Below are 24,107 nucleotides of genomic sequence, written 5' to 3' on the forward strand. Positions count from 1 at the left end.
AGTCTCATAAGAGATGGTGGAGGTGTACCTAACGTTGTGGCTGTACAGTTACAGTACGCCATCACACATTGTTCAATCCATTGTTTTATTCCAATCCAGTCACATCATTTAGTATTAGTAGTATTAATACTCATCATGAAACGGGTACTCTGGATGGTCACTCCACCTGTCTCATGACATTACACACACACACACACACACACACACACACACACACACACACACACACACACAGAACGTACCGGTAACTCCACAGAATGAAATAGTATGCTACAAAGTTTCTTACATGAGCAGCTCCACAAAGCGAATGTTCTTGTTCAGCCCTTCAATGGCTTTCATTTCTTCCTTGGTTAGTGAAAAATCAAATATCTGGAAGGAAAAGGTTGAAATGAACGGTCATAGACGACCGCAATGTATCCCACCTTTACATTGTTTATGATACAGTGTGTATACATAGTAACACTATATGTTTAGGTCTGAATTATTGTTGTGACATGTGCACAGACCTGGAAGTTGTGTTTGATCCGCTGTGGATTGAAGCTCTTGGGAATGACCACCACTCCTCTTTGCACGTTGAAGCGCAGAGCCACCTGAGCGCTGCTCTTGTTGTACTTCTTCCCGATAGACACGAGCAGCTCGTCCTCCAACATGGGAGGACATTTGACATTAACCCTGTTTACAAGAACACAGCTAATATGTGTTTTATATTTAATGCAGAGCTGTGATTCAAATAAGAAATTTACTGGTTTGTGCTTGGTTATAATTCCAGGTCAAACAAAGCACTGAGAAGCATCACCTGTCAGCTTGATAGGATACAAACTGACTTACAGTTGCAAGAAAAAACATGTAAATATACTGCGTGTGCACCCCAAGGCTAATGAGATAACCTTTATTATCCCCACAATGACGAAAATTGCAACAACTTTGAATTTGTAATGACTTCTCCAAGAACTAAATGGAGTCAGGAGTCAGCCAAAGTAGAGTCCAATCAATCTGAAGGGATTTCAGGTGTTGGTTAAAGCTACCCTGCCCTGTACAAAACACACCAGGTTGGACTTTGTTATTCTCAAAGCATTATATGTGGTCCATTCCTCAAACAAGATATCAATCAGAATACATACAATTAAGAATTGTTTACTTGCATGACAGTGAATATGTTCAACAAAAATATCTCTTTAAAAGTTGATCAGTCTACGGTAAGATAGAATGTCTATATATGGAGAAAGTTAAGCTGTTTTACTCTTCTACCTAGGACTGGCCATCCGGTAAAGATGTTTGCAATGGCACAGCGCATAATGAAATCTCTGACATAAGCTACCATCTCTGTTGACAAATCTACAATAAGTAAGATATTAAACAAGAATGGATGTCACTGGAGGCCACCAGAGGAAGCCACTGCTGTTAAAAAAAAAAACTTTGCTACAGGTTTGAATTTTGTTCCTCAGCGTTAATAGCAAACTATTGTGTGGACATTTGAAATCAAAATTGAGTTGTTTGGAAGTAACAAAGGCATAGTACACCACCATAAAAACATCACTCTAACTGTAAAGTATTGCTTGCGGGTGGCATCATGGTTTGGGGTATCTCATGGCCTGTAAAGATTACAATCATCGACGGAAAAAAATAATTTCCAAGTTCAAGAAAATTTGCAGGAGAACTTGAGATCATCTGTCTAGCCCAACAGATGATGCAACAAGACAACGACACAAAAGAAAGGAGAATGTAACTCAACAACAGAATGACTTCAACAGAACGAAACACAACTTTGAGCCACACCATAGATCCAAAGAATATAGCTGAACTGAAATGGTTTTGTAAAGATGAATGGTCCAAACCTCCTCCTGTTGTGCAGGTCTGATCTCCAACTACACAAAACTTTTGGTTGAAGTTAGTGCTGCCAAAGAAGGCTCCACCAGTTATCAAATCCAAAGGGTTTACAAAAATGTTCTTGCAACGGTATGAAAGGTGGCAATACAATTTATTCGCACATACCAAGATGCATCTCTGGAGGAGCCTAGCGGGCAGTAGCCAACAATAACAATGTCATGTTGACGGCAATAGTCCAGAAGTTTAGGCTGTGTGAAGTAAGGATGACATTCCACCTAGCCAACAAGACACATGGTATTACTGATCAATAGTTTTCTCAATTTATTTTTTATTTATTTATTTTTTTCATGAAGGAGCACAAAAATCCAGCGTTACTAATACAAAACAGAAAAAAAATACTTATTTATGTGGCACCTGGTTGGATACAGGCTTGTGTTTAAGGCCTGGTTTGTTGAGAAGCTGTTCAAGTTGTCTGCGGTTAAAGTTGGACACTCCGAGAGACTTGACAAGGCCTGCATCTACACACGCCTCTAAAGCCTAAACAAAAACAAAAAAATAGCAACTAACACTAATTCTGAAGAAGAAAAAGAGGAAAGTACACATTCTTTAAACATAAATTATTACACACATAAAGGTAACAATCAAATCAAAACCGGTCTGTACACTGTGAGTGTGAGCCCATTGAAAAAGATTCAGTACCTCCCATGTTGCACAAAGGTCTGTGTGGTGGTAGATGTACTTCCCATTCAGGTCTTTAGGATATAACTCGTTTCCAGGCTTAAAAGCAAGCACAATTCAATTCAGTCATTTACATTGAGTTGCATACCACTGCAAACTACAACCATAATAATAAACACACAAACAGACAATCAAATCAGTCAGAACAGAAAATTTGTAAAGGCATTTTATCACAGGTCTTGTATCTCATTAGATTGTGCAAATGTACATAATGTAGTGAGTTTATGCATGTGTTTAAAAGGTATAATAAATGTACTGAGCAACCTTAAAGGCCATTGGAAGTTCAATTATATAGAGATCCACATAGTCCAGTTTTAGTGCCTTCAAGGTTCTCTCCAATGTTGGTCTCACCAATTCTGTTGGATGGAAGGTATTCCAGAGCTGGAGATTTTTTAAAAAAAGTAAGTGTTGCACAGGCCATAAAACAGAGTTTCAATAATAAATAGATAAAACAAAACTTGCAAAAAAGTTACCTTCCCACAATAAAAGATGTCCGCTCTTCTCACAGTGCCATCTGCAATCTTTTCCCTGATGGCTTGACCCACCTCGTGTTCATTGAAATACACCAACGCTCCATCAAAGTGCCTGTAGCCCACATCGATGGCCTGCTTGACACATTCCAAAGCTGTGCCCTTTGGTGTCTATGAGGGGGGTTGGGGGGGGGACACACACATCAGTCCCTCTGGCTTGTTATCAAATATCCAAACATTCCGCCTTTCTCCTTCTCACCGTCCGAGGGTCTCCGTACGTGCCCAAGCCCAGAAGCGGGATTTGGCTCCCATCTCTGAGAGGAATCCTGTGGTTCTCTGCAGTCAAGTTCATTCTCTTGCTTGCTTGTGTGGAACCATTAACATGTGAACTGTCTTAGACCCTCATAGTTGATTGAGTGCAGGCGGCCGAACTTTGAACCTTCCCTTGAACTCCCATGTGTTTATTTGCACACACGATAAGGTTGAACTTTAATGGTGCTTACGTTGTAAAAATGCTGGTAGCATAGCATAGCAAAAAGATTGTGAAAATATGCCACCTAGTGACTGTGAGGAGTGTAGGAATTACATCAGAGCAATCCGATTGGATGTCTTATCATTGCATTGGAAAGGTATCTGTGTTTTCTGACAGACCACACATAGACAAACAACATCACACTCCAATTCACACCTATGGACAACTTAGTCTTCGGTTAATCTAACATGCATGTTTTTGGAAATTGGAATGTGGGGGGAAGCCGGAGGACCTGGAAAAAAACCCATGCAAGCATAGGGAAGAAGGTGCAAACTCTACAGAGGCCTATTCAGTTGAAAGCAACTGTCGTTGTGTTTCAAGTATTTTATACGTCACACCAGACGATAGCCTGATATCATCTCATCTCGACTGTGTAAAAGATATTGACTTAAAATTGCCATTAAGTAAACCAGAAGCAAAAACACAAATACCATAGGACAGGTATTTGTAAAACAATATCCAAACGCAGGTGCCCTATTTTACCACACCAACATTTTCTCGTACAGTATTTGGGATGTAATATTGGCTCTATGGTGCCTCCGTGTAATATGAATTAAAATCGTCCACGCATTCCTGAGTTCCAAACGTTTTTCTGAAAGAAAGAAAGAAACAATCGAACGTGCTATTCCACTGCTGTCAATATGATAACAAAAGGCAAACACACTACATGGAATTAGAATCACTGTTCTCAACAAGAAACAATAGAACAGGTTCTTTAGCAAGTACTAAAAAAATACAAGCTTCAAGACTTCTCATAGTCAGATCTCTGAATGAGAACATCAGTTTGTTCAATAGAATACTGTGTTTACAATGTGGTATAGTTTTCTATTATTTAGTCATTTTTTTCTTTTGGCATATGTTGTTCTTTCTTTTCTGTCAATCCACACCCCAGTCCAGTTGGTGTACCATTAAGGTGGTTTGCCAACCCCCAATAAACCCCACAGTAGAAGAAAAAGAAAGGACAATACAGTGAACTGCGGCACGGTGGACGACTGGTTAGAGCGTCAGCCTCACAGTTCTGAGGACCCGGGTTCAATCCCCGGCCCCGCCTGTGTGGAGTTTGCATGTTTTCCCCGTGCCTGCGTGGGTTTTCTCCGGGCACTCCGGTTTCCTCCCACATCCCAAAAACATGCATGAATTGGAGATTCTAAATTGCCTGTAGGTGTGAATGTGAGTGTGAATGGTTGTTTGTTTGTATGTGCCCTGCGATTGGCTGGCAACCAGTTCAGGGTGTACACCGCCTCCTGCCCGATGATAGCTGGGATGGGCTCCGGCACGCCCGCGACCCTAGTGAGGAGAAGCGGCTCAGAAAATGGATGGATGGAATATAGTAAACTCCTGCCAGTCACCTTTAGCTATTCACAAATTCACCCCTATTTGCGTTTTTCTGCGGTACATATCCACAGCTATTCACTGAATAAGTGCGTTATCCACTGTTAATGCTCTGATGCACCAATATTGCAGCGTCTCTGTGCAATTTATGCCTTTCAAGATGCATCAGATCTTTGCGCTAGTTGAGACCTCAAAGTAAAAGCAGCATAGATGCAGCCAACACTTGTTAACGTACAATAAGAACCATTTGAGCATGTCTCTTCTTTCAGGTTGTTTAGTCTAGTTCAGAGAGTGCTTTTGTTCCGACTCAAACGATAACATTGACATGGATCCAAAACATTGTTTAACACTGTCAAAGATGGAACCAAGCTGTTACAATTGTATGAAGCAACTCACTGACATCACTGTCGCAACAATGAGTCCGCTTTTAAGCACTTTTAAGCTCGGGAGATATTCAGATATGAGACATTCAGTGCGATATGCATTACACAGTATGCCCACCTGACAAAACATTAGGTACAATCTAATGAAATCCAAAGCTGAATGAAAAACTATCCCTTTATAAAAATAGGATTATCCTGAGTGGAATCAAAGTTGGTTGCTAAATTATTACCACTCAGAGAGCGTAAATAAAAGAGTAGTATTATATTTGTAATTTCTGAAGCAGATCTTGCATTGGATCTCATTTGTGTAGTGTTTTACCTGCGGAAACTTTCCAACCCAGTTTGCCTCACTGTTGTCTGCCACAATTTACAGTTCTATGAGGGAAAAATCAAAGTGTTACCATCTGCCTGTGAAGTTTCATTCTTGTATTACTTCCCCCTTTCTAAATACTGGAGCTAAGTGACAATAAGGGGCTGGTTTCTATAAAGAGAACTAATCATCCTTTGGCAAAGAAAAATTTTCTAGACCCTTGCTGCCACAGCACTGCAGAGTTAGACATTAGGATCATATTTGGCATGAGTGCAGTAGGATGACGTGCTACTTTTAATTACTTGTGTAGCAATGGTTCAAGCCTAATAACTACGTCTCAGTTGGAATACAAGGATTTATAGTTGTTTGCTCAAACATGGTAAATACCAAGAAACTACCAATCATTATGAGCGACACCAACAAAGCATAGTAGTCAGCTAATTTTGTTGTCCTCATAATCAGAGGCATATATCTAACTGCAAATATAATACCATTGTCTGAGCAGGGACCACACACAGTAAAACCTCAAAAATTGAATACAAAATCTGCTCTTTGTTTTTCAGATTGAGATTTTTTTTGTGTGTTCTAGATTTTTGACCAGAATTGTTTGAACGGCAAACCTTCCAACTTTCCACTAGTTCCACTGTACTTACACTTCAGGGATTGGTCTTTAGCGATATGGAAAAACTACTACTACTACTTTCACCCCCAGAGCTCAAGGCCTCTATAGTTATTACAGTGGTAAACATGTACCGACAACAGGACAGGTGTCTTGGGAGGTCAACTCATCGTGCATCTTGCACAGCCGTTGCGCTGCTCTTTCTGGTGTGCCCACCTTGGCACCTGGGAGCAGTAACAGACGGCTATACTATACATGGAGACAAGCTCTGCTCCTTTCTCAGCTGCTAACTATGGCGCTAATATTATTAATTATTCTCAGAGGATAAAGAATATATGACTGTGAGTACTGTTACATTGTCTGTCTACATGTGTTGCTGTGTGTTCAAATATCTCTTGCTGAAAGGGTTATAACGCCGCAACATAAAGGCTATCCATTCAATAGTCAATAGTTTCCTATTATGTGTTAGCATTAAGCTAGCGGGGGAATCCCAAAGGCAATGTTGTGGCTTTTTTTACAACCCCAATTCCAATGAAGTTGGGACGTTGTGTTAAACATAAATAAAAACAATACAATGATTTGCAAATCATGTTCAACATATTTAATTGAATACACTACAAAGCCAAGATATTTAATGTTCAAACTGATAAACTTTATTGTTTTTAGCAAATAATCATTAACCTGGAATTTTATGGCTGCAACACGTTCCAAAACAGCTGGGACAGGGTCATGTTTACCACTGTTACATCACTTTTTCTTTTAACAACATTTAATATACGTTTGGGAACCGAGGACACTAATTGGTGAAGCTTTGTAGATGGAATTCTTTCCCATTCTTGCTTGATGTACAGCTTCAGCTGTTCAACAGTCCGGGGTCTCCGTTGTCGTATTTTACGCTTCACAATGAGCCACACATTTTCAATGGGAGACAGGTCTGGACTGCACGCAGGCCAGTCTAGTACCTGCACTCTTGTGGTACACTGTTGTAACACGTGCAGAATGTAGTTTGGCATTGTCTTGCTGAAATAAGCAGGGGCGTCCATGAAAAAGACGTTGCTTGGATGGTAGCATATGTTTCTCCAAAACCTGTATGTACCTTGCAGAATTAATGGTACCTTCACAGATGTGTAAGTTACCCATGCCATTGGCACTAACACAGCCCCATACCATCACAGATGCTGGCTTTTGAACTTTGCGTCCATAACAGTTCGGATGGTTCTTTTCCTCTTTGGCCCGGAGGACACGACGTCCACAATTTCCAAAAACAATTTGAAATGTGGACTCATCGGACCACAGAACACTTTTCCGCTTTGCATCAGTCCATCTTCGATGAGCTCGGGCCCAGAGAAGCCGGCGGCATTTCTGGGTGTTGTTGATAAATGGCTTTTGCTTTGCATAGTAGAGTTTCAAGTTGCACTTACGGATGTAGCGCCAAACTGTATTTATTGACTTTGGTTTTCTGAAGTGGCGGCACGGTGGACGACTGGTTAGAGCGTCAGCCTCACAGTTCTGAGGACCCGCGTTCAATCCCCGGCCCCGCCTGTGTGGAGTTTGCATGGTCTCCCCGTGCCTGCGTGGGTTTTCTCCGGGCACTCCGGTTTCCTCCCACATCCCAAAAACATGCATTAATTGGTGACTTTAAATTGCCCGTAGGTGTGACTGTGAGTGCGAATGGTTGTTTGTTTGTATGTGCCCTGCGATTGGCTGGCAACCAGTTCAGGGTGTACCCCGGCTCCAGCACGCCCGCGACCCTAGTGAGGAGAAGCGGCTCAGAAAATGGATGGATGGATGGATGGTTTTCCTGAGCCCATGTGGTGATATCCTTTACACATTGATGTTGGTTTTTGATGCAGTGCCACCTGAGGGATCAAAGGTCACGGGCATTCAATGTTGGTTTTCGGGCTTGCCGCTTACATGCAGTGATTTCTCCAGATTCTCTGAACCTTTTGCTGATATTATGGACCGGAGATTATGAAATCACGAAATTCCTTGCAATTGTACATTGAGTAACATTGTCCTGAAACTGTTTGACTATTTTCTCACACACTGAATGACTGAGCAATTCAGGGAAGCTCCTTTTATACCCAATTATTATTTGCTAAAAACAATAAAGTTTACCAGTTTGAACATTAAATATCTTGTCTTTGTAGTGTATTCAATTAAATATAGGTTGAACATGATTTGCAAATTATTGTATTCTGTTTTTATTTATGTTTAACTGTTTTTATTTATGTTTATTAATGTCTTAACTTAACTTAATTGGAATTGGGGTTGTGTGTATATATATATATATATATATATATATATATATATATATATATATATATATATATATATATATATATGTGCAATTCTCTTTCTTTAGTTTAGTTTAGTTAGTTTGACAGTAAACTTCAACTGGGAGAGGCAATAAACAGCTGGAAGCCTCTTTTTAAAAAATAATTGCTCACTAATTCTATCTGCCAAACCGCTGGTTGTTGTGAACTGTGAAGTGAGTTGAGTTAAATGCCATCATTCAGCGCTCGTAACTCTAGTTTGCGCTTGCGAGTCCACGCAAAAAATTGGCCAAACAACGGCTCGTATCTCGAAGCCCTCTCTTGTCGGGTCTCTCGTATCTCAAGGCACCACTGTACTGTCTAAATTAATTTCTGGGACAAATTACCGTGGCTGAAAGAAAACAGGGGCAATACTTTTGAAATGAATGTTAATATTTGGTGGCAGGTTGAACATATCTGATTGTAACCTTTTAGTCCCTTGCAGAAATGCAGTAAGTGGCTATTATAAGATTTGTTTTTTAGTTCCCCTGTCCCATTGCCTGTAAAAGGATAAACAGCAGGGAATGAGCTGACTCTGAGGTATTATCAGACAGCTGCAACAGGAGTGCTGCAGCCCATCTGTAAGTTTATTGTTCCAATGCCAGGACAGGGATGTGAAGTTTCACACCTGCAACTCACTTCTCCCGCCCTGTTCTGCAATTGTCACTCACTAAAGAAAAAGTTTATACGAGGCCAATCATGTGCTTGCAGGTTGCCGTGTCACTGTGTGAAAGAACACGTGGCAATATCCTGCTTCGCTGGGTTTTGTCTAAAATGCAAAGCCAGACAAATGTCGACTCCGATGTTGCAGCTTCTCTGTATGAAAGCGGTTACAGTTGACTAAAGTCTGTTGTAACTATACACGCTATTGCAGTAGTTATAAGCCATTACCATCAACAGTATTTTAATAATATTACCAAATACTGTAGCTTCTCTTCAGATCTTTCAAAACAATAACACCAGCTATCCAAACATCCCAAATCTGGCAAAAGTTTATTTTTTGTCAAAGTCTGCTTTGTAAACAAAAACTTAACGCCTTGTTCCCTTTCTAACGACTTCCTAAAAGTGTTTGCGCAATGTGACCGGGGGTCTCCGGGCTCCCTAGTGTCGGTTTCGGCCGACTGACACAGACGTGGCAAGACAAGCTACGCTGAGCTTCAAAGGAACGGTGGCGAACCCCCACTGGCAAGATTGATGCTGTTCGAATGCAACCTCGGCCACTCCAATTTCCTCCAGCCAGGGGCTCGGAGGTCAGCTCACCCTGCTGATTTCTGGCTAGATTGCAAGCTTACAAGCACGAGAAGCTGCCCCAGACAAGGGGAGCCTGGGACTGGTCGATATCTGATTTGCACTACTGATGCTGCACTTGAATGACTGTCAGAAGCCTGTTGAGGAACAGATAAGATTAGGCACTGGGATCGTCTTTGTTGTTGAGATTCCACAGGGTCCATCACATCCTTGGGATTGCTCTGCTAGATATTTTTTTAACTCCATTTAATTAGCAAAGGCTTAATGATGCATTCCAAGTACTCCAAAAAGTCACATACTCTAATGACCAAAAATGTATTTACACTGAGCCTAATTCCGATTAGTTGTCCCCGCGTATTCACTATTCACGAATTTACCCATTTCCCCTCAACTTTTTGCTAAAAACTCACCAATTTATTTTTTGCTCTTTGTGTAATGCCCTAAAATGGCACAAGATGGCACCATACCCCTGGCTAATAGGAAAGTATTAATTGGTGTCAAGGAAGCCAGTTAAAGTGACAGATCTTGCCTCATCTAAGATCGGTAAGTCAGAGAGGAGATACATTTAGCACGGGTTGTTTAAGGTGGAGTTTGCAGTTTTCAAACTGCTCGCAAGATTTGAATGTAGCCTCACTTCACTCCCCGCCCCCGCACTCTCTCCCCAAAGAAAAGCCCCCATCCCACTACATTACCGGGCACGACACACCAAGGTTGCTATATTGCTAATATGACTTATTCATTATGGCATATTGCCAAACACGAGGCCCGGGTTTGACACATATATTTTTTAAGCCAATTACTTTTAAAGGTAATATTGGTTATAATATCAGGTTGAAATGATATTCATGTGTTTTGGTATCATAGTTTGTGATATATTTACAGTTTAAACTATTAATATAGGCACTTATAAACACTTTGTGAAGGCGTCAATTTACTTACAAGGGGTTTCATTTTTTACAGCAACACCAATCAAACCTTTCTCATCCTATCAGGAGTAGAGATTTTAAAGAGTGGACGTGCTTGTTTATAATAGCCATATACTTGCGGCCTCGCCTGTGTGCTTTGCGGTGTCCCGATATCAAACCCTGAGTGAAATTTCGAAAACAGCGGCGGAGACATGTGGCTCTGATTAGACGATCGCCCAACCTCACTGTCACAGTTCCCAGAGCCAGTAGAACTGGCTGATTGAATTTGCAGAAGGCCTGTAGTTGGTACAAAATGTTTAAAATGCGGCCTAGCAATTATTTCTCCCCCTGCTGCCAAATCCTTGGTTGCATGTGCGAGCGCATGTGCACGTCAACTCACCATCACTGGGCCTGACAGCGTGCTTCATCTGTGCCACATTTACTTTGGTAGAGCTGCAGATTTCAAGTTTAAAGTAAATAAGGAGGAAAAGTGAGCACAGCGTAAGATCCACAAGCTCAGGCTACTGCTAGCTACAACTACCATTGTGCCTCTATTATTTTATTATTACAGGCCACTCCGACTAAGAGGAGACTGTGGAGTATTTAGTGTCCAACGCTAAGGTTCAGCAACATTGTAAGCTAACATTAGCACGTGTGTTTATTTTTGTCATTTTGGCTTTTAATTGAAAGGAGAAATTTGCTCCAACTACCTTTAATTATATGTCACTAGTAATAATTAAAGATATTCATCCAAGAGACTTATGTTAATGATTTCTGACAACAATAATCAAGAATAATTTCACAAGATAGGAAAACAGATAAATATCAATATGCAACACTATTTCTATAACTCTCCGCATGTGTTTACATTTTCAAATGATCACCTCTTCAACAGTCCTAGGAAATACCATCTCATCACTGGTGAGTTACTTTAGAACAGGCCTGCAGGCTACTCATGTGGTCCCTGCGGGTTACCTGGTGCCCTTGGGCACCAGTGACCCATTATAATCATAATGTTTATACAATAGACTTTGCTACTCGTCAAATAGATAAATGATTAATGAAAGCTAAATATAATAATAGGACATGTGTGTAATGCAAATGGAAAAATTACATTTGTCATGGAACTACTACATTATATGAATAAATATGTATTATTTACGGCTGCGGCGGCATGGTGGACGACTGGTTAGAGCGTCTGCCTCACAGTTCTGAGGACCAGGGTTCAATCCCCGGCCCCGCCTGAGTGGGTTTTCTCTGGGCACGCCGGTTTCCTCCCACATCCCAAAAACAAAAAGTTTGGGGATTACCCCGCCTCCTGCCCGATGATAGCTGGGATAGGCTCCAGCACTCCCACGACAATTGTGAGGATAAGCGGCTCAGAAAATGGATGGATGGATGGATGTATTATTTGCATCATTATTATTGTTTGTAAATACATACAAGCTGTTTAGTTACTAATGTGCTGTGCCTTAGCCAACGTCTCACTATCTTGAAAGGAGTGTCTGAGAACAATAGGGGGAGCCCCTGAACAAAAGAGCCCATCATTTGTTTCTTAATGTAACTTTAAAGCCCAACAGTGGAAGGAAGTACGGTACTTAAATAGATATTCAGATATCTGTGCTTTACTTGAATATATATATATATTTAGCTTGCAGCAAAGCTGTGCCCAGTGGTTTTCTTCCCCATCTCAATAAGAGCGCTATGCAAGTTAATAAAAGAAGGTAACTAATAACTAAATAACTGAGAATCTACAAAGACCCATAGCCCCAAACTAGCCCCACATGTTGAGTCTAACTAAATAAAAACAAATAGAAATCAATTACTTACATTATTAAATTAATGCATGCTGTCATCGCAATGCAATGTTACACTGCAGTTACCAGGCTGGTGCAACAGAAGTTAGGTTGAAGTGGAGAGGAGTGGGGTGGAGTGGGTGTTCGGGTCCAGCCCGCCTGTGACGGTGAATGCAGTCATTTAGTCGACGCTCACTCCTGCACTGCATCACTCCTCTGCTGTGTCCTCTCAGAGCCACTGGTTCTTTTTTCACTAAAAAGGATCACAACCATTGTTTTTCAGTTTAAATTCAACATTTTTAACCACCTGAATCTCCCTTTGTGGATCGCTGCTTCTCACCTCATGGGGCTGTGGATTGTTGTGCTTACTTCATTGCTGGGAGTCCTCCTTGGTCAAGGTAAGTTTCATTTAAAGTTTCCAGCCGAAGCAGAAGTGATGCTTCACTTAGTCCCTCCAATGTGGTTGAATAGTTTCCAGCTGATTTGTTCTACAATGCAATGACAGTTTTATGAAACACTCTTTCAGGGGTGGGCATGAAGCAACTTCCATCCATCCATCCACTCCAATTTCTATACCGCTTATTCTTACTTTTTATAACATTTTCATTTTTCATTAATATATCTTCTTTTTCTTTCCGCTTGTCCCGTTAGGGGTCGCCATCCTTTTCCATGTAAGCCAATCTCCTGCATCGTCCTCTCTAACACCAACTGCCCTAATGTCTTACTTCACGACCTCCATCAATCCATCAATCCATTTTTAATTAATATATAATCAGCATTATGCTTTTGCATCACTACATTAGTGAAATCTGAGAGATAGAATGCCTAAGCTTCTTTTCCCAAAAAATCATCATATATGCATTATACTGTATATTATTATTATTGCATGGATATACTAAACATAATTATTTTGTCAACAAAACCTTTACAAATCGAATAACATTTAGTTTTCGCATTCCTGTATCATCAGAGTGCCTGAACCTACATTTTAAAGTATGACACAGGTGCAAATATTATTTTTGGACCGTAATCTCAAATTTGAATTTTTATTACATTTGTAATAACATGCTGAATGTGATTTACAGCAGTGATTTCAATTGTTTCATTTCATGTATTTGTAATTTTAAGATCAATAACTTTTCTTCATTTACATTTTTGGGTGAAATGTTATTAGTGATAGCTGGGATAGGCTCCAGCAGCCCGCGACCCTGGTGAGGATAAGCGGTAAAGAAAATGAATGGATGGATGGATGTTATTTGTGTAATATATTCATTTTAGCTGTTTCAAATAGGACTTTTAATTCAGTGCATTTGACAACGTGTCGCCAATTTATCTTATAAGCATCATTAATAAGCAGTCTTAATGTCCATGGGCACCCGTTATCCTTCATTTTGACTTAAAATATGATAAGGAGCACAGTCTCAATTGAGCATCTTTTAGCTCATGTCCGATTCCACTTGAGGAACGTTTATACAAGTCAAAGACTAGGTGCCTTGGTATGCCCCAGGCATGGATGAGAAGCTCACGCTTACTTCCCGAAAAGTCTCTAGAAGGGGTCTAGACTAGATAGAGGGGTGTGATTTATACAGGGGGGTCATCAGGGCATGAAGCCTCTCGAAAGCGCACACATGGGGCCACTTTCACAGTCGGTGGGGGCCAACAAGTAGGAGGGACAGGATTTTGAAACAGCACAACAAAGCTCCAGCTCTGCCCCCCTATTCTGCCTGTGGGTATTCTGGGAAACACAAGGAAATTTGAGCTGAGTGCTCTAGTGGCTTGATGGGGCACCATAAACTCTTTAAGGTGGTGGTGCTTGGCCATTTCGTGCTTTGAGAAGAATTTTACATTCAATTCAATTTGTGCAGTGAAGCCCGGACCGGGCAATTACAATCTCCTCTCTTCTCGTCACTACTCAGGCAGCAGCAATAGCTAGTACAGTAGAAAAATCATAGTGCTGCAAGTTATAAATATAGATTACAGGGCAGGCAGGTAGGTAGGTAGATGCTATAAATAACTATGGTGATCCATTATATGTTTAGTCGATTAGGTTCGTCGATACTTACAAGCTATGGGATGTCCTGTTGATACTAGTAGATAATATTTAGGCTATAGATAGATACTGTATGTTGAGTGCTGGATGCTGTATAGAGTAGGTAGGTATTACTGATACACAATGACAGTACCTGTACATGGACAATACTGATAGTTGCATTATATGTCTCAAAATGCATCAAAAAGAGTGCATTCTTGGTTATCGTAATGCCGACTACTACTACTACTACTACTACTATAGACAAATCAGGCTTCGCGCTGCCCGTTTGCCACCTCGCCAGTGGCTAATTGAAACTGGATGTGGCGACAGGAATATTGCCCACGTTCACCACGCTGGTGAATCAAAATTGCCTTTGTCAAAACTTAAAAGCCCTTCCTGATAAACGTTAAAGTGAGCACACTCATTCTGCCATGTGGAAACGGTGTAAATGGTTTAGTTTTCCCCGTTTCATAAAATGCTTCAATCCGCTGTCCACCCGCTTCTGGTTAAGCAGTCAGGCTCACAGGCTTTCCCAGCTGAGGAGAGCGGCACATCAGGGAGGACAAGACCCTCCGAATTGAAGCATGCATATTTATTACAACAACGTACGTTTGAAGTGTCGACGGTTAATGTGTCCCTGCAATTTACATTAGTTCTCACAGCTAGCTAGCTGCCTTCTTCACTAGCCGCTAATCCCACTTTGGTTGTCATGCCGAGGGGCGGCTGCGGTGGCTCGAACAAGGGCTTAAGTAGGTAGTCTTTTCGGGGCCCAAGGCAAATATAGTCACGGCCTCCCCCCAGCTTCCCTTATGTAATTTAGACCACTTTGTCCTGCTTTTGAAAAATGGCAGGCTAAATCGCAATGGCAATATTTGTTTGAAAGAAACAAACAAAAAACTCGCAATTAAGAGTATTTTCCCAAATCGTTCAGCCCTACTCCTGATTGATGACTAGGTAGTTGTAATTGGGCCTACATCGTTGACAAGGACAGACTAACTGTGGCTAAAGGTTTAGCCACATAAATACGTGATTTTGGGGTTAAGTACAAACAAAGGTGGCTTGGAGATTTGTATATTGTTTAGCCACATTGGCTTAGATGTTTCATGACCTAGAGCCATCCTTGATAAATGTGTGCATGGCCAGGCCAGCCGAAGGATGTAGTCTCTCCAGCGTGTCCTGGGTCGTCCCCGGGGTCTCCTCCCGGTGGGACATGCCCGGAACACCTCACCAGGGAGGCGTCCGGGAGGCATCCGAATCAGATGCCCCAGCCACCTCATCTGGCTCCTCTCAATGCGGAGGAGCAGCGGCTCTACTCTGAGATCCTCCCGGATGACCTAGCTTCTCACCCTATCTCTAAGGGAGAGCCCGGACACCCTGCGGAGGAAACTCATTTCGGCCGCTTGTATCCGGGATCTTGTTCTTTCGGTCACGACCCACAGCTCATGACCATAGGTGAGGGTAGGAACGAAGATCGACCGGTAAATTGAGAGCTTCGCCTTTCGGCTTAGCTCTTTCTTTACCACAACGGACTGATACAAAGTCCGCATCACTGCAGACGCTGCACCGAGCCGCCTGTCGATCTCACGTTCCATTCTTCCCTCACTCGTGAACAAGACCCCAAGATACTTGAATTCCTCCACTTGGGGCAGGATCTCATCCCCGACCTGGAAAAGGCATGCCACCCTTTTCTGACTGAGGACCATGGTCTCAGATTTGGAGGTGCTGATTCTCATCCCAGCCGCTTCACACTCGGCTGCGAACTGCTCCAATGAGAGTTGGAGGTTACGGCTTGATGAAGCCAACAGAACCACATCATCTGCAAAAAGCAGAGATGCAATACTGACGCCACCAAACCGGACCCCCTCTACGCCTCGGCTGCGCCTAGAAATTCTGTCCAACCCTCACCGGGAACGAGTCCGACTTACTGCCGGATATGCGGACCAAACTCTGACTCCGGTCGTACAGGGACCGAAGAGCCCGTATCAGGGGGTTCGGTACCCCATACTCCCGAAGCACTCTCCACAGGACTCCCCGAGGGATACGGTCGAACGCCTTCTCCAAGTCCACAAAACACATGTAGACTGGTTGGGCGAACTCCCATGCACCCTCGAGGACCCTGCCGAGGGTGTAGAACTGGTCCACTGTTCCACGGCCAGGACGAAAACCACACTGCTCCTCAATCTGAGATTCGACTTCCCGACGGACCCTCCTCTCCAGCACCCCTGAATACACCTTACCAGGGAGGCTGAGCAGTGTGATCCCCCTGTAGTTGGAACACACCCTCCGGTCCCCCTTCTTAAAAAGGGGGACCACCACCCCAGTCTGCCAATGTTTCATAACAGAAAACAATATGTTACATTGCACCCTCAATATTTAGTCCTACCCCTAGGTACATACATTAAATGGCTACAGATGCCTGGGTGTTCTCAGCTATTGATAGAGATCTTAATTCATATAGATAACTGGGCAGATAGACAGATAGATACTCTGAAAACTATAGTTAGATAAATGGATGTATGGATAGAAGAGATGGACACATACTGTAGGTAGAGATAAATTGTGATAGCTAAATAAACAAATATTGACATTGTAGTGTATCATATCACTTTTTATTACGATATAATACACAGGTACAGAGGTATCAAATATTACAGCTGTCTACTAAGTACGCGAAGTATGCACACTTTGAAATTACATAGATACAGTATTTACATTCATAGATATAGTCATGTAACGTATATGGATCTCTTCCGATATAGCGTTTATCATGCAGTTGCTGTATGCTGATACCTTTGATATCTTTGTTAAAATGATCTATCTGAAGTTCCTCTGTGATTTTCACCCATAATAGCTACGGAGATAGATGGCTTGCAATGTCTGTCCCTCTAGTGTAGGATGCTGGTGCTCCAGTGGTCTCATTACGTCTTGTTTACAAGAGGCGTCTAGACGAAAGCAAGCTTTGCCAAAAGAAAATAGAACGGCCCCAACATCTCCCATCTGATCCAAGATGGAAATCAGCAGACAATACATCACAACAGCGGCGTGTCTGCTTTGCCTCTTTCTGATAAAAAAACAAAAAACAAAAAACAAAAGCACTTCTGTTCTTTCAATTTAGGGTTTTAAGCGTCCGAGACAGTGGTGGTCTTGGAATGCCAACTATGACTATAATTTGGAAAACACTTACAGTGGCCCCTGGTGGGAAAGATAATTGGATTACTTTTTTTTCTTCTACTCATCACATTGTAAGTCCCTCCTCCTTGGATGTCAACTGTGAATGGAAATCATTTTAATTACTGTTTGATAGTTCGGTTTGGGATTAAACAATAACACAGTACTCACAATTTTCATAAACTATTTTTTTAATACAATCTCAATTTCACCATCTGCTGCAGGGTTGGGTGTACTGGAAAGAGAATTATGAGACGTGCTAAACACATCCATCCATCCATCTATTTCCGCTTCTCCTCATCAGGGTCGTGGCCGTACTGGAGCCTATCCCAGCTATCATTGGGGTACACCCTGAACTGGTTGCCAGCCAATCGCAGGGCACATACAAACAAACAACCATGTGCACTCACATTCACACCTACAGGCAATTTAGAGTTGTCAATTAACCTACCATGCATGTCTTTGGGATGTGGGAGGAAACCGGAGTGCCCGGAGAAAACCAACGCAGGCACGTGGAGAACATGCAAACTCCACACAGGCGGGGCCGGTTTTGAACCCCGGTCCTCAGAACTGTGAGGCAGACGCTCTAACCAGTCTTCCACCGTGCCGCTGTGCTAAACACATCCGATTTATATTATGTTATAAAACATAATAGATTAACAAGCAGGAACCTGATGGCTAAGTTTTATTACTTGGCCGATAAGATGAGTTCTTTTTCACTAAAGTTTCACAAAAATGTATCTAATTTCACTTAATTGGTCCAAAATTATTATTTATTTACTAGAAATAATGTATCTACTGTATGTTCATCTATTTAGGCCAACTACACATACTGTATTGACAGGCAGAACAATTAAATACTCTTCCACGAGATGGCAAAAGGTACAATTAACCTGTGTATCCATCATTAATTAAGTATAAAGTTAATGGAACCAAGCACTACCGGGAATAAGAAAAATCTGCGAGTAATTGATGTCAATTGTTACTGAACAGTATATACCGTAATTTATCGTGTACAATGCGCACCCATGTATAATACGCACCCTCAAAGTTGACTTCAAAATTCTGGAAAACCCTTCTACCTAATGCCTTTTTACAATGCATGATTTTGCTTCTACCTGTATGATCAAAACATGAAGTATTATCTGTATTTTGTTAGTTTTTTTCAAATCATTATTCTGAAGTTAAGCACTTTATTTGAACACCATCCATCCATCCATCTTCTGAGCCGCTTCTCCTCACTAGGGTCGCGGGCGTGCTGGAGCCTATCCCAGCTGTCATCGGGCAGGAGGCGGGGTACACCCTGAACTGGTTCCCAGCCAATTGCAGGGCACATAGGAACAAACAACCATTCGCACTCACAGTCATGCCTACGGGCAATTTAGAGTCTCCAATTCATGCATGTTTTTTGGGATGTGGGAGGAAACGGGAGTGCCCGGAGAAAACCCACGCAGGCACGGGGAGAACATGCAAACTCCACACAGGCGGGGCCGGGGATTGAACCCGGGTCCTCAGAACTGTGAGGCTGACGCTCTAACCAGTCGTCCACCGTGCCGCTTTATTTGAACACGTAATCCTTTTTTGAAAATTTACTTGCTGTTATTTTGAAATTCACAGCCCTACTTTTATTTAGTAAATTAGAAAACACAGTTGTGCTCATATGTTTGATTACCCAGGCAGAATTTGTGGGTACAATTCTTTAAAGAAAACATGAAGGATCAGGCGAAACACATTTCATTTTATTTTAACGGGATTCAAATTAAACGGTCAAGCATTTCAGAAAAGCATTATCATTAAACAAAACGTAACCATAAAGAAATTAATGATTGTTGTTGTTCAGTCATCAGTCATATTTAAAAAAAAAAATATTTCACAAATTCTGCCAGGGTATGTAAACTTATGAGCTCAACTTTACATATATGCAGTCATTGGTACCCCTGTCATATTGGAATGAAAGTGTAGGCAACACTTTTTTTTATAACCACTAGGGGGCAGAGGCATTTTGGAATAAAAGTGTACAGCTTTTTCATAACCCATAGATGGCGGCATACATTTATAAAATGTGAAAGTTTTTTTCCATTTGCCCCTATACCTATGTATAATGCGCACTATTGACTTTTGACAATTTTTTTGTGCATTGTACACTGTACTTTTTGTGACATTTCTGTTTGATGGTGTGCGGTGAGATTTTTCCAATGTAAAATATGTGCCCCTGGCTCAATAAAGGTTGAGAAACACTGCACAACCTACAAACTCAACCTTCAACTGTGCAACGCTAACAAAGCAACTAGTATACACTGCAGCGTTTTAACAGCAACGGTGCAACAGCACATCAAAAAAGCAAAAGCGTATAAAATTCAAGGGAGTGAACTACCTTTTAAACTGGAATTAAAGAGCATATATTGGCATGTTACAGCTCATTGTTGAGCTTGCTAATGTAATGCTTGGGTCAACATTTACTGCGCCGTGTGACATTTATGATGACTTTGAAGTCACTGTTGTCAGAGTAAAAGCTGTTAAGCACTGAATGACAAAAAGAGAAGTCAGAAAGGGCCGTCATTGCAACAACTGGGTCATGGGTGCTGCTAGCGTCAACGCTACTGTTGAGTTGAGTGCGGCGGCAGAAGTGTTTCTAGACCTTTTGGGTGTCCCAGGCAAGAAAGCCCATGGAGGCCCCCCCCCCCCCAAAAAAAAAAACGTACCTGTTGACACAGACCAATATCGGTGCCATATTTTTGTAATTAATATGAGACAATGTGAGCTGTCTCTGAGGGACCCTTTCAGCTCAGGGCCCTCAGAAATTGCCTGGGTTTGCTGCCCTGTTGTGACGTCTCTGTGCAGCGCTAGCCACCGACTGGTTAGCTGTCATATGCTTGTCAAGTGTGAAGAAAAGAGTGTTTTTTTTTGTGTGTGAAGTTGGATCGGAGGCGGCACGGTGGACGACTGGTTAGAGCGTCAGCCTCACAGTTCTGAGGTGCGGGGTTCAATCCCCGTCCCCGCCTGTGTGGAGTTTGCATGTTCTCCCCGTGCCTGCGTGGGTTTTCTCCGGGCACTCCGGTTTCCTCCCACATCCCAAAAACATGCATTAATTGGAGACTCTAAATTGCCTGTAGGCATGACTGTGAGTGCGAATGGTTGTTTGTTTCTATGTGCCCTGCGATTGGCTGGCAACCAGTTCAGGGTGTACCCTGCCTCCTGCCCGATGACAGCTGGGATAGGCTCCAGCACGCCCGCGACCCTAGTGAGGAGAAGCGGCTCAGAAAATGGATGGATGGAAGTTGGATCGGAACATCCCGAGTTTTAAGCGAGCAAGTCTCAGGTATACAAATAAAGTCTATATGAATGGCAGCGGACCATGAACTCAAAACATCTCCTCACTTTATTTTCAACAATGTCCCCTCTCGGGTCACGGGACAACAATCCGACACTTGGTGAATTGTTCACAATAATTTATACACACTGAACGTGCACTAGGTTTATTTGCACCACATTGATATGCTTATTCCAGCTCAAATAAAGCAATTGCGCATTCAGTGTGTATAAATAAGTATCGCGATCAAACGTGAGTCTGAACTTAGCAACGAAGAATACATCACTATCTAGCGAACACCGTGATACGGACCAATCAGAGAAAACCTGTTTTCCATATGTAAATTAGGGAAGATGAGCAATCCAATCACAGCAAAGCTCATTTACATGTCTCATAATAATTACAATTCCGACCGTTTCAAATGCCAGATGGAAAAGACCAGGTAGAATAGCTTGAAAAGGACATTTGGGCATTTCCAACCAAAATTATCATGTAAACATGAGAAAAGGTCATCAGATTATCAAAAACAAATAAAAAACACTGATGGAAGGGGATCTTTAAAGCGCTGAGCTTATTTTGATGAATGCACACACACAAAAATCCCTCCTCCCTCTCGTCGTGACAAAGTTTCAAATCCACAAAAACAAGAGTGACGCTCTTCCAGACACTTCATGTCCTCCGTACCTAACCTAACTTATTATCTGTGACCAGACATCGTAAAGCACTCATCAACATGTCTTCAACAGATGAACCCTTTCAGTGTATATTTCGCAAGCACTATTTCCTGGTATTTTGACACGTCCAAAAACACATTTTTCTTTTTGCATAAGAGTGCGATTTTTGTAGCTCTCTTGGGGGGGCTGATTGTTTAACAATTTGGTGCACTGGTCAGTGTTTAAAGCAGAAGACAGGAGGAGTATGTCGAGTCGGTCTGCCAAAAGGTGAAATAGTTTTAGGACAGCAGCTCTACACACTTACGCAATTACGCAAACCACCGGCAAGAGAATGATCACGATGGATGATTGTTGACCGAGGATAACCATAGTGGCTAGAAAAAAAAATGTAAAAAAATTTCTCGTCTAATTTTTATTCAGACTGTTGTACTACAGTACGGTCAAGGAACACGCTTGATTAATTGGCTGCTTGTAAAATTTCAAGAGGAGAAAAAAAAGATACAGTAATGGCATGGACACAAAGGAACCTATAGTCTGTTTAACTTCTAAGCAGTTACAATTTGCCTGTATTCCCTAACATTTCTTATTGTGTGTAAATGCCAAAAGGTGAGTTAATGACCTTAATAATGTTAGTGTAAAGTGTTCATGCGCATATTTGTTTGACCATGTTTAATGTCACATCAATTTGTGCTAGCGTGTTATTCAGGCTTGTATGATAGCTAATACTGTATATTGATGAGCCTCGTGTGAAGGTGGTTGGTTTGTGATTAATAATTGAATTACTGAATCAGTCATTTATGTTCATGATTGTGCACATGCTAGAAGCACAACTTTGATGCTTTACAATCCTCTCAGTTTTAAGTGCTTTTACTGACAACTTGTGTCATCTTATACCCAATTTCAAACCCCATTTGGGAGGGTGGATTTTCACTATTTGCAACAGGCCTTTGTCCCTATCCCCCGAGAATAGAAGGGGTTCACTGTTTTCAAATTTTTTAATATAATTTTCCATAGGAATTCATATTAAGTTAATTATTTGGTTCCAGGTTCAAACTGTTACTATAATAATACAAGTATTAACTCTACAGTCATTTTTTTTCAAGTTCAATGTACTGTTCTATCTTTTTCATCACAAGGGAAATTACGGTGGCCCAAAAGTGAGAAAAAGGCATCGTGTTTATAAAGTGTTCGATTCTAAAAGAGGATTCGACTAGTTTTGATGATTAAAATGTGTGTTTAGGTAATTAAGTGACACTGCTAGCTCATGTAGTCTACATTGTACAAGTAAACTAAACTAGCTTTAAATTGACTTACGCTGACAATCTAACTTATCGGTCATGACCCACCTTTTAACCTTGTCAGATGGGATTTTGTAAATATATGAATAACGGATCATCCATACACAAAAGTATGTCCGTTCTTGTGTGCAGGAGTGCAGCAGCTCTCTATAGATGACTGCTGCAAAGATGGCCAGAGCCGTGCCAATGATAACCAAGCCTGTTCGACCCTCCCACTCATCTCCGAATCCCCGACATGCAGGTAAAACTGAGTTCCACTGCTCCGCACTGTCTTCTTATCCTTATGGTATTATCCTGGGAGTTACAGTCTGTCTGCAAGCTTTTAAAATGAGATCGCTTTGCCTTCCTCCCGTAAATCTGCAGCCGCATTGCTTCCTTCATGCGAACTAATAATGATGAGTTAATAGCACGTCTGTAAATAACCTGAGGAGGACATGCCACCTTAAGTGACCCCAAATTTGTCTTAATTATAGTATGAGAGGAAAGGGGCAGAGGTTCGTGAGTGGGAGGATGCACTATAACGTGAAGGAGAGAGGGGTGAGAGGGTGATTACAACCTCAGGAAATACCTTGGAGGTGAAACCCAAAGTGGACGGAGGATGGAGTAACAGGAACTCAGAGGTGAAAGAAGGGTGAGAACGCATTGTTGTGCCCTTAAAAGGCTGTACATGTGGAGGTGAATTTGTGTGGAAAGAAGCTTCTGGTAAGAGTATGTGGAGAGAGGAGAGAGGCGTGTGGGCGGTTAAGCTCCTTTTCTCGTAAAAGCCTGCAGAGATCAACAAGCACAGTTCACTGACCAAGACAGTCTGATAGTTTGTGAGGGAGGAAGATGGCTGCTTTTTACTCGCAGTATTTACACTACAGACAAAAATAATGGGACACCTGGACATTATATTTACCCACATCCATAAATCTCCTCTTTCTTCTTTTTCCACTTTTCCTCCAACCAGGCATCTCCATTTCCTTCTACTGATAAATGCACTAATATTATATCCACAAAGTTTGACAAATGCACTTGTCCAAAAATGTCTTTTTAGGATTCATTGGCAACCAATGTCTCTACAGCTATCAGTTTTCCATTTTATCATGAAAGAAAAAAAACAATGGACAAGAAAGGTGGTGTCCTTTAAATTGACAAATTAAATTCAGGA

The 24,107-nt window shown here is 41.7% G+C and overlaps 2 protein-coding genes and 1 long non-coding RNA gene across 5 annotated transcripts in view; 1 reads left to right on the forward strand and 2 right to left on the reverse strand.

Moving 5' to 3' along the window:
• Window positions 1–64: 64 nt before the first annotated feature.
• Window positions 65–3,696, reverse strand: LOC133478037 (aldo-keto reductase family 1 member D1-like). 2 transcript variants are annotated; one of them, XM_061773556.1, is made up of 9 exons: window positions 3,295–3,696; window positions 3,039–3,206; window positions 2,917–2,946; window positions 2,527–2,604; window positions 2,242–2,364; window positions 1,993–2,102; window positions 507–672; window positions 287–369; window positions 65–166 (listed from the first exon to the last, which is right to left on the reverse strand). In XM_061773556.1, exons 1-9 carry the CDS (start codon window positions 3,385–3,387, stop codon window positions 124–126), a joined length of 894 nt encoding a protein of 297 aa, XP_061629540.1. In that variant the 5' UTR covers window positions 3,388–3,696; the 3' UTR covers window positions 65–123. The 2 variants fall into 2 exon arrangements, with proteins under 2 accessions (XP_061629540.1, XP_061629538.1); XM_061773554.1 differs by having other exon boundaries at window positions 2,830–2,946; window positions 3,295–3,683.
• Window positions 3,697–12,635: 8,939 nt separating this feature from the next.
• Window positions 12,636–24,107, forward strand: part of fbln1 (fibulin 1) — a 43,716-nt gene continuing 32,244 nt past the window's right edge. The window contains exons 1-2 of one of the 2 annotated variants that reach the window (XM_061773551.1): window positions 12,636–12,873; window positions 23,090–23,198. In XM_061773551.1, the coding sequence (XP_061629535.1) occupies window positions 12,819–12,873; window positions 23,090–23,198 (164 nt within the window). In that variant the 5' untranslated portion in view covers window positions 12,636–12,818. The remainder of the gene's footprint in view (window positions 12,874–23,089; window positions 23,199–24,107) is intronic. The other variant, XM_061773550.1, reaches the window with a different exon arrangement.
• Window positions 12,738–24,107, reverse strand: part of LOC133478038 (uncharacterized) — a 29,545-nt gene continuing 18,175 nt past the window's right edge. Inside the window, exon 2 of the long non-coding RNA XR_009788545.1 lies at window positions 12,738–12,963. This is a non-coding gene — a long non-coding RNA (uncharacterized LOC133478038). The remainder of the gene's footprint in view (window positions 12,964–24,107) is intronic.

Source organism: Phyllopteryx taeniolatus, chromosome 5, assembly GCF_024500385.1.
Source record: "Phyllopteryx taeniolatus isolate TA_2022b chromosome 5, UOR_Ptae_1.2, whole genome shotgun sequence".
NCBI classification, from domain to species: domain Eukaryota; kingdom Metazoa; phylum Chordata; class Actinopteri; order Syngnathiformes; family Syngnathidae; genus Phyllopteryx; species Phyllopteryx taeniolatus.

Bases quoted from the DNA above. Each gene is read 5' to 3' on its own strand.
- LOC133478037 (XM_061773554.1), bottom strand. From the start codon at position 3,387: ATGAACTTGACTGCAGAGAACCACAGGATTCCTCTCAGAGATGGGAGC. The intron at 673-1,992 runs GTATGTGCGAAT...TCTTGTAAACAG, and splicing joins TCCTCCAGAGATGCATCTTG to GGTTAATGTCAAATGTCCTC. The intron at 370-506 runs GTCTGTGCACAT...TTTTCCTTCCAG, and splicing joins GGATCAAACACAACTTCCAG to ATATTTGATTTTTCACTAAC.